The sequence below is a fragment of the Calidris pugnax genome, unplaced genomic scaffold (assembly GCF_001431845.1).
Source record: "Calidris pugnax isolate Ruff unplaced genomic scaffold, ASM143184v1 scaffold28, whole genome shotgun sequence".
Taxonomy (NCBI): Eukaryota; Metazoa; Chordata; class Aves; order Charadriiformes; family Scolopacidae; genus Calidris; species Calidris pugnax.
In genome coordinates, this window is record NW_015090842.1 from 4,321,308 (window position 1) to 4,332,262 (window position 10,955).

Consider the following 10,955-nt stretch of genomic DNA (forward strand, 5'->3'; position numbering starts at 1 on the left):
TAGATGGGAATTTCTGTCATTGTTACAGTTCTCCCTGGAGATGGGCACCCAGTGATACTATCGAGTACATCACAAATAGGCAGTAGCTCACCCCCAACAGAACCCCCTGTTTCTGGCTCAGTTCTCTGCACTTCTTGGGAGCACAGAATGCCCATGAACTCATCATCTCCTGGTGTAAATTCTCACAGATTTTTTTTTTTCTAATTAAGTGAAGTTTAACTTGGACCAACTTCTATGCAGCTTTTCATTAATGAATTGAAGAGTGAAAGAGTATTCTTGCAGAGCTTGCAGATGATGTCAAGGTGGAAAGAGTTGCAGCTTTCGGTGGACAGTTTCGTAATTTGAACTGATCTCATTAAATTCCAGAACAGTCCCAAATTAACAAGCTGAAATTAATCTGAAATCTGAAGTCTCCTTTTAGAAAGGAGAAATGAAGTGCCCAAATTCAGAGTGGGGAAGAAATGATTAACAGTTTTGCAAAAATAGGTTGTGTACAGTCATTTAGAAATTCACTGTGAAACTTTGTTCTATGGATGAAAGAAAAAAACCTGGGGATATAGATTCATGCTGTGCTTTAATTGCAGCAAAGTGTGAACTGTCTGTCCAATTGTTTCAGATTTAGAAAGAATGTGCTTGCAGATTAAGTCCTATCAGTGAGTTATGCAAAAGAGGGAATTTTTCATGGATTATTTTTGCTCTGTATCATCTGGTACATCCAGTGACCCGTTAAGTCCCATGAGACTATAACCAATGTGTTGAAGCTGCCTGGTCTTTGATTATTCATAATGAGACAATTGTGAAAAATTGTACACCGTCTCTCAGTTGATGATGGGATAAAAACTGAGATGATTTTATACAGATAATGTAAGGAAAATTTGAGCAAATAGTTTTGAAGTTCATGGGTAATAAAACATACATGTAGATTACAGATCTCTTTAGGTGGAAGCTAGTTCTCTAAGAATGAGCTTGACAACCCCTTCCTGGAGATGCTTTAACACTTGGATAGTTCTCTGGTTCCTGGTTTTGTTCTACAGATGGGGTGGTGTCCAAATCGGAAAAAGGAGTAGTCATCTCCACATGATTTGGATTCTTAATCCCTGACGCATCCCATTGGGTGATCCCTCCTTGCCATAGGTGGTCCTCAGATTGATGAATCAAGGCCTAACTGTGCGCCTGAAGAGCCCAGAGCTCAGTTTCACAATACTTTATCACTTTCAGTGGGATGATGTCAGGCGTAATCACTCCACAGTCTCACCGTATGGCTCATTTTTCACAGTCAAACGAGTAGGGAGTAAGTATAATCCTGCTCTTCTAAGAATTGAAGACACTGAGGCTGAGAAATCGAGTCTGCTTTTTGAAGATCCCAAGCGTATTTTGCACAAAATGTGTACAATTACTGCCCCAAAGATCTGCTCAAATTGAGGCATCTGCCTTTTATCATGTGCCCTGAAAAGCTGGGTCCAGGTGACTATCAAACGGGTAGTCAGAGCGCAGGTAGCATTAGTATACTGAAATGTACGGCTTGCCCTTTCTGGGTCATTTTCTAGCTCTGTTTTGTTGTTACTGAGATCAATTTGTGACCAGGGGAATGTTTTGTTGTAGGTTTTGAGATGGCTCGCCCTTTTTGGGTCATTTTATAGCTCTGTTTTGTTGTTACTGAGATCAATTTGTGACCAGGGGAATGTTTTGTTGTAGGTTTTGAGACTGCGAAGTCCCTGGCGCTGCACGGGGCGTACGTCATCCTGGCCTGCAGAAACACCGCCAGAGGCAACGAGGCTGCTCAGCGCATTCTCACCGAGTGGGTAAGTCAATGTATAGAGTGCCCAACACTAAGCTGTGTTTTTCAAGCCATGAAGTCTTTTGTGCAGTACGAGCAGTTAAATGGATATTACATTACCATAGAGGAATCAAAGGAAGAAGGCATTTGTCTTATTTTGTAATATCCTCTTCAGCTGCTGCTGCACCGGTGATAGAGATTGTTCATTTCGTGTGACTGTAATGGACTGCAAGGCTTGACAGGCTGCTGTCCCTGTTACCTGCAGGTGCTTTGTAAGGCTGAAAATGTTTGAAAGAACCACTGAGGCATGTTTCATAGTTATAGGACAGGACATTTCCTGAACCAAATTGTATAACTAACTGAAGGAGAATGTATTAGAGACAGCCACTATTTTGCCCGTAGTTTTTATACTATGGGAGATTTCAAAGGATTGTTCTTACGTTCTTCAAAGCCAAGAATGTTTCCCTCCTTTTTTCTCCTGCTGCCAGGCAGTCTCTCTCAATGTTTTATTTCCTTCCCCTCTCTTCCCTCTTCCTTTCATTTTTCTTCCATTTTGTCATGCAAATACAGGCTTTTCAGTACTGTCTATTCCCTTGTTTCTCTTTTACTCCTAACTTCCCCCTCCCTTTTTTTTTTTTAATTTATTCAGTGTTCTTAATTTATTCCTCCCACAATCATTTACTTGCTAGTAAGTATTGCAGGCTACTTTTGTCTGGCTTGCTATGACTGCTGACTTCCATCTGTTGACACAATCCTATACGCTTTACTTGAATAATAAACCACAGGGTCAGATTTGCGGAATTTTATTTCTTTCCTGCTAAAATTAGTGTGGAGTGTTTAGCTTTTATTTCCCAAGCTCTGAAAATATTTCAACTGCTCCCAGATGATATGGGAGAACACTCTGGAGTATTAATATTTACACATAAATAGCCTGCAGATAATTATAATATTTATTAGGGAAAACAAACAGTGCTTACTTACAGGTAAGTATTTCCAAGTAAGTGATGTTTATAATATTGCTAATTTTTGTAACACAATTTCTTCAAGAAACAGTCTTTGCATTTAGGCCTTTTTCTCTTGACCAAATGATATTAATGATTTACAGTAAAGGATTGGGAGGGAAAAATATCTTCCTTTCCCCTTCAATACTTCCCATTAAAGCTTTCTTTCTGTTTTATTTCAAGAGCACGGAATTCCCCCCAGTAATGGGGGCAAGCATAACTCACCTGTGTTGCTTAAAGTTTGTTTGTCCATTCTCTTTCAATAGAATTGGATTTGTTGATATTCTGTCTTTTCAGTTTGGTAGTTCCAGTCCAGCTAAATATGGCTATATATATGTTTTCCATCAAATAACTCAAATAAGGCATACTGAGAACCTTTTATTTTAAAAACAACCCATTACCCCCGTAATTCTAAGCATATCTCTGAGCACTTTGAAGGCAATGGGAGTTCAGGAGTACTTATACCTGTGTTATCTCACCAAAAGTTAATGAATTGTTAATTGAATGAAGATCACCGAAGGTCAAATTACTTCAAAAACATTACGCTTATTTACTAACAGTTTTCAAATTCTAATTGTTCAGAAAAGAAACTCATCTGTAAACTGGGTAGCTGGAAAACCTTCAATGCATCTTTGTAATGGCTTTGTTGTTGTTTATTGAGAGGGACTAATTAACTTTGATTATTGCACTAATATTATGGCACTTTGACAGTCCCTCAGATTTATGACTCTGGGAAAATAAACAAATGAAATGCAGGTGCTGGAGCAGAAAGAATAAGTTATTACTGAACTTTAATTACTTGGAGTGTGTAACCAGGAGAGAATTAGTTGATGAATTACAAGATGCTTAAAATTTACATCAAATTGTAAGCAATCTTGAGGAAAACAAACACAAAAACCTGCCCCAAAGTTAGTTACTGAAAACAAAGAGGCAAAGATTAATTTGATTGATTGATATTAATATTAAAATATTGATGTAAAATAGTAATTTTTAGCTTATACGTGTAACTACAGAGCAGGAAGTTTTTAATTGGAAATTATTTCCTAAAATTAAGGAGTTTAAGAAAAATGTCAGCAACCTCTGCATGTGGTTCAGATGAATCTTCAATGTGTAGCTGCAAATTACCTGCTACAAAGAACTTCAAACCATCCACGTATTTTGACTCCCTTGCTCCTAGGGAAAGCATAACTATTCAGAGGAAATTACTTTACTTCTTAAATTGGAACCAATTTTTAAAAAAATACAGCTGTTTAGGATGCAGCTTTACAAAGCCTCATGTTCATGTTATTTGGGTAGTATTTTTGGCAATAGTGCTACCTGGTTGTTTTATTTTTTTCTTGTATATTTTTGAGATTAAGTCTCTATAAATACTGCACAATAAATACTGTCTTCCTCTAATACTCTGAGGGGTGCAAATTTGGTAAGTGCTTACTCTGCAACTGAATGTCTGAATCCAATTTTCTTCTAATTTGCTGAACTTTTATAATTAAAAAAATCTTTGCCATATTAAATTCTAGCGTGTTTACATGTTGTAAGTGTACTGTGTTGGTAATAAAATTGGTATTTCTGTAATAACATGTATATTATGAAAAGCAACGCATATCCCATGCTGGTGTTTCTGTAGGGCAGTATGCTTTTGTACTCAACAGTTAAATGTCTGACAAACAATATTTCCTTTTTCATTTTCATTGTCTGACGCAAAAGAGAGTTCTGTTTATTTTGCAAGAAGACACAAGAATTAAAAATGTATAAAGAAACAACTGTTATTATTTCAAGTTTGGATACGATTTTCCAGTTGATGGTCTGTATTAACTAAAGCCTGAAATATATATGGAAAAAAATGTAATTCTTAAAAATAAACCCCAAAACGCAACAACCATGCACCACCACAACAAAAACAACAACAAAACTCAAATCAAACCTACTGTAATGCAGCATTTGAAAATAAGGTACAGCACATGTATGTAGCAGTACTTAAGAAAACCATCCAGCTTGTTCCCTTATTGAGTCTATTGGTGACTCCTTCCCTGGAATGCCATGAACTGAGTGTCTGCAGAAAGACAGCTCTTCTTGGGGCCTGTTGTACTTTTAAATAAGTTGTTAGGCCTCTAGTCTCAATCTGCTTTTAGTGAAAGCTGAAAATCGAGTTATTTAGAGCAAATGGGACAGCTAAATGGCTCGGAAAAATCCATTTGTTAAGATTTAGAGAAAACAGGAGAATAATGGGAGAAAATAAGATTTTTTTTCAAATTAGCTGCCATTAAGTTTAAAAAAAAAATTGAATTGATTTTAATTGACTGTTGGGGACAAATCTAGAAAACTTTGTTTTTAACAATTTATGTCTAAAGAGCTGTTTTATAAAGTTTGAGCCATTTTAATAGGGATTACTCATATAAGCTTGCTAATTAATTTAGATAACTGACATTTGTTTGCAACCTGCAGTATTTCAGTCACTTTTCTTTCTAACTACAGCAGAATTTTGCTAATAATTGCAAATAGAGGGTAATTGCCTTATGTAAAGAGTTGTGACAAGTTTTAATGTGATTGATCTAGTCTGTCAAATAATGTTTTTATAGAGAGGTATAGTTGATTATATTGGTGCAATGTAAAGTTTTATATACATATATGTATATATAAAGAGAATAAAAGGAAGAGAAAGTATGTAAAAGCGTCGGATAAAAAGAGAGCTCAGTATAGCCTTATGTTTGATATCCTGAAAATGAATGTTGTTCACGCTCGATGACATTCAATATCAGTTTAAAACTGTTTGATAATTTCTTGCTCAGAAAAGAGGAAATTAGAATTCTAGAGTTATGATTCATTTTAATCAGAAAGAAATTGTCAAACATAAATCTCTCCTTGAGTAGTGAAAAAGCCTGAAAGCAGCCAAGAAAAAATATCAATACTTTGCAAAGGAGGAATGATTGTTCCAATTCGTAGCTTAATTGACTTTAAGGCTTAATGAAAAACACTACAGTGCTGTTTGTACACATAGTTGCTCTGACGAACATTGAAATCTATGCTCCAGGAAGAGAAGCTAGGTAATTTATTTTACATTATTATTGATATAATTTTCTAATTGAGTGCGAGCAGAATGTTTGGATAAGACTGCGTAGCTCCAGATGTTAGTGGTATTCTCAAGAAAATACTTAAGAATATGAATGAATAAAATATTTCATAAATCACAGCTTTTCTTGCCAAGAAACCCTCATTTATTTATTCCTGTCAAATAGTCTTTGAAGTAGATATTAAAAGATAAATTGTAAGTTTAATATTTCATAAAAACTCTAATGTTTCTTTTGTAATTATTCCTCAGTGCTAAGCCTACAGCTCCATCAAAGATCAGATTAAACTGTAAAAAGAAAATTTGGGTTTCCTTTGTATGTAGAAACTTATAAGGTGGTGATGTGACAAGAGAAGAGAGAATGACTATGAAGAAACCCAACAAAATAAACGCGATTCCTTGCTGTATTCCTTCCCCCAAAGAATTCTTCACCTAAGGAGAGATTTCTGTTCTTGCTGATTAAGTAACTGAATGAAATTAAAACCTGATAAGCAAGTCTTTTGTATTCCAATTGTAATCTTGCAAAGCACAGGAAGGAGGAGCAAACTGGGCATGTTCACACAGAACACGGGCAACAATTTTCATGTGTCCACGATGCACGTTTCCCCCTCAAGGAAGGGGACTGATTCCCCATGTAATGTTTCGTCTTCACTGGTGTTCCTGGTTTATATATTTTGTGTACATGCATGGAATACAGGATAGCTCTAAAATATTCTTCTTAGTCTCTTGATAGGAATGGATCCTAATCTTGATACAGAAGATACAATTTCCTTTTTTATCTATTGGATGTTAATTTTGTGAGCTTTTTCTGTAAATCAGTCAGGCCATTTATTTTTTTAATTTCCATACCAAGATTATGTAAGTCTACGTTAGAACCAGTAAATTGTTCTTGGACTTAACTATGAATGAGTCAGGAAGGGCATCTCATCATGATTAGTGGCAGATTTTCATTTAGGGGAAAAAAAAACTGTAGAATGTGTGAAAGATGGCTTTGGAGGTGTTGTAAATACTGAATGAAGCCACAGTCTGTTAGCGTGGAATTAAAGAGTTTCAAAGTGGTGCTAAATAGAAGCTCTCAAAAAGTAATCTCTTCAAAATAGAAAGTATTTCAGAATGTCACACTGGTGGAGCACATGCATTTCTGTGAAAATATTATTTCCAATATCGTGTTGATATTTTGTAATCAAGAATTGTATTTTAAAACTCTGTATTATTGGTTGACATGCCATCGCAGTGTGATATACAGTTATAAAAGCCTGCAATGTATCGGTGTATTTCATCTTGCACTGCTCTGAATAGTGACCGTGCTGAAGAATCAAGATAAAAGTAGTTATCTCACCCTTGCTATGGGGAACAGGCCTTGCAGGAAGAGGCAGTATCTTTTATTAAGCTAACTGGTAATGCAATAAAAAAAAAATTCTGCGTTAACTTGCAGCCAGAGACACTCAAACTGAAGCATTATTGCCACTGCTGAGTATAATGCTTTTTTTTTTTTCTTTTAAAGGGTGTGATTCAGATCTTTCTGAAGTGAAGGAATCTTTTAATAAACTGTAATTACAATGGGATTGGACCTTATGTTACTAGTGGAGAAGTGAATAGTGTAAGCCTTAACCAGTAATGGTGCCAGTAACAGCTGATTGACAGCAGTATGAAAGTATAATCACACTTTGACCATAATATTTAAAAATTCACTAAGTTCCTGTGAGTACTCTGCTCAGCTGGGATGCCTGTAAGAGAGTGATGTGTGCTGCAAAGTTATTTTCCAAATGCAGATGGACAGTGAATTGTTAACTAATGATAGGCATAATTTTTAAGCAGTAGGACGATTCATCCGCAGCACTAAGAAAAGCTAAATGTGATAGAGTCTGCTCGTGCACTCTGTTAATGTAAGAAGCTGGAAAGCAGTTACTTTTGTATTTTGAAGTCTTGTGAGGTGTTCGGAGGTGGCAGTTTCTTCGATTTTGTATATTGGGAGGGTAAATACCCACATGGACAGGTCTTAGCCTGTCCGAGCTGTTGATCTTGTTATCAGTGAGAAATCTGTCATCTCCTAGTTCTGCCAGATCCATCTCTGGAACCAGCTGTGAATCAGCGAATGTAGCCACTGACAAGAGCAAGAGGCTTTTTAATGATTTGTGAGGAAATTGGTGTTTAAAAAAAAAACACAACCAAACCCCCACAAAGTTAAAAGCATTAAACAGATTAACCAACATTTACATGGATGGATTGTTGAGATCTATTTTTTGTACACTGTAAACATATGGCATGAATTTGCTCTCATTACAGATGCTGAGAAAAGGGAAAGGCAAATATTTATATTACATTCATGTTTTACAGTAAAAACACTGTTCAGTTTGTTTATACAGTTCCACTGTTACAGTTTTTATGGTTAGTAATGAAACCACTGTAAAACAGAGTCTGAATTATATAGCAGATGTGTTAAGCCTCTAACTTTCAGGGTTGGGTATCCTACTGAATACTGATCTAATTTGGTTAGTTGATGTACTGGCTGCAGCTGGACTGTTTCATACCTACATCTTCCTCCGTAGTTACCTCTGCACTGTCACTGTACTACAGATACTGTACTCAGTGAAATACAGAATTTTGGTTACATAAAGCAATGAACACGAATATTAATTCTTTGTACTTATATGACAATTTCCAAGAAAAATGCACAGTTAAAATAGCTAAGGTCCCTGCCCAAGGCATTTCAGTTCTGGCCTCTGCAGAGATTTACTTTTGGTGCTACTTTATGCTCAGTACCCTCCACAGTCACAGTGACTTCCATTGCAGTGGTAGCAAGCAAACAATTTAATACTAAGTGTTTTCAGAACTCAGTTCTTAGTTAATAAATGAGGATTAAGGAAATAGACATAAACAATTTTAGTGCTGATCTTTTTATTTTGTTGTTAAACTGCTGGTTTATGTTGTTGGCACATCTTTAAGTATAGAATGCTTTGTAATGGTGATAATATAACTAATAAATGCAGAAGAAAGTATAGTAATGTCCAGCAATATGGAAGGGACTTTGAAGTGGTTTAGCACGGTGGAATTTTTAAATGTCTAGGAAATAACATTTTAAAAAGGCCTAGTAAAAAGAATGAAGGAACTACTCTGTAAAAGGCAGAAATCTTTGTTTTCCTTCATCTTCCTCTCAGACATGAGGAAAACCCATATAATGAGACATGTTGAAATTAAGTGGAACTTCTTTACGAACATAGATAAGGCAAGCAGAAAGACTTCTACTAATAATGAAAAAATGGGTGCTGGTGAAGGAAAATTTTGGTGCAATAGATTAGCTTTATAGCTAGGAGAGATGATGGTCCTTAAGAAGAAGGGGTAAGTGAAGGTGTTTTTTATGTCAGTTGAAGGGAAGAGCCTGTGATCTCCTTCCAGTAGGGTGTCCATTGCCCCTTAGTAAGCCATTCTTATCTTGCAGTTCACTGTGGCTTCATCAAATCATGGGAGAGCTTCTGCAGTTGTTACTGCCTGTTTCACCTATCCCTAGAACAAGGAGTTTCTTACTGCATGAAGCACATGAGGACTGTTTAGGAAAAAAAAAAAAATAATTTTGGATTTCTAGGCTGGATTGGAATTTTGTGCTAATGTATGAGTTCATCGAGCTGTAGAGAGCTGATTGAAACCAAAAGAGCACTCTCATAGCTACAAGATTGCAAGGTTTTTAATGTAGTTAGTTAATTTGCCATGATTTTCTCCAGTAAGGACAAAGTTGTCTTTTGAGTTGACCAAATTACTTCTGCTTTCATAATTTTGTTCACTTTCCAACATCTGCTACACATATATGTATATATAAAAAAATAATCTAAAATGTAATTTTGAAAGAAGTCACAGTATCTTACCATTCCGTATATTTTTCCTCTGGTCAGCAGAATTTTATACATAGAAATGTTGAGGTGATCTTTTTGGTGATTTGTTTCTTTAGCACAGCCCTGCTGTTCTTAATCTGGAAATGTGAGTCACAAAATCCCTACCATGCCTAAAGCTTTGTAATAATACTACTTATATATAGTATGAGGTTTTTAACAGAACATTTTAAGACACCCCCCCACCCCCCCCAAACAGAAATAATAACCAGAATAACCCTTTTAAAACTGCACGTCATGCTTAGTCTTCCATTAAATGGGACTGGGAAATACTGTTTGCTCAACAGTATTAAAAACCTGCCTGTTGATGTCTATCTTGAAAAAAACCCACGGCCTTTCTATGTTGACTTGAGTTTAGCTTTAGCTTGAGGCTGCAGAGAAGGTTGGTTTTCACTGATGCTTTAAATATACTGGTGGAACTTGAGTTTGATCTTTTCCTGAATGTTTCTCTCTTGGAATCTCTTTTCTAAAACTCTTTAGTGGTGTTGACCTTTAAAACTTACTTAGTTTGGTCCAGGTAGATGCATTCTTACATGCCCTGAGTTCTGCTGCCACTGGATTTCTGGTTTTTGATTCTGGGAGAGGAGAGGGGGAATTGAAGTGGCTGGTTATAAATTTTTTTTTTTTTTTAACCATCTTCACAATTAATCTGATTGTAACATAAGCTTGTAATATATTCCATTAATGAAGAAGACAAGCATAGCTTATGGTAAATACAGTACTAAGTGTTTATAGTGCATTTCCTATTTTACATGATTCTCTTTATAATTCTGCTTATCTTTTCATTCTAATTCCCTAAAGGATGTATAAAAGAACCCCTAAAGAGAGTAATTACTGCTCTATTCCTTAACCAAGGCTCCTTTTGCAAAAAGAAATCTGAGCTGCTTTTTAAAGAAGGCAGTTTTAAATAAAAATGCAAATAAGCTGCTTTGTAACCACATTAATTGCCCACCTAGCCTCTTATTACCGTGTTTGTATTGTTTGCAAACACTATTTACAGTGGGGTGGAAATTACCATTCCTGGGCCGGAGGAAGGCTGTTGGTGGTGGGTTGTGCTTTGGAACCAATTAGAGTGAACCTTGTCTCCGGCGGGGCTCGGGGGAGCAGGCATAGCCTTGCAATGTCAAATCACGGCATTAACTCCGACGGCACAGGCTCCGGCTTGTAATTATATTATTGGTACTCTTTTGCTCCTGCAAAGAGTCTCATTCTCTGCATTTTAAAACTAG

At 36.2% G+C, this 10,955-nt stretch overlaps 1 protein-coding gene across 2 annotated transcripts in view; it reads left to right on the plus strand.

Annotated features, from left to right (window-relative positions):
- The window catches only part of WWOX (WW domain containing oxidoreductase), a 531,878-nt gene that overhangs the window by 25,631 nt on the left and 495,292 nt on the right, over positions 1 to 10,955 (plus strand). For both annotated transcript variants that reach the window (XM_014942443.1, XM_014942444.1), the window contains exon 5: positions 1,696 to 1,802. In XM_014942443.1, coding sequence (XP_014797929.1) covers positions 1,696 to 1,802 — 107 coding nt within the window. The remainder of the gene's footprint in view (positions 1 to 1,695; positions 1,803 to 10,955) is intronic.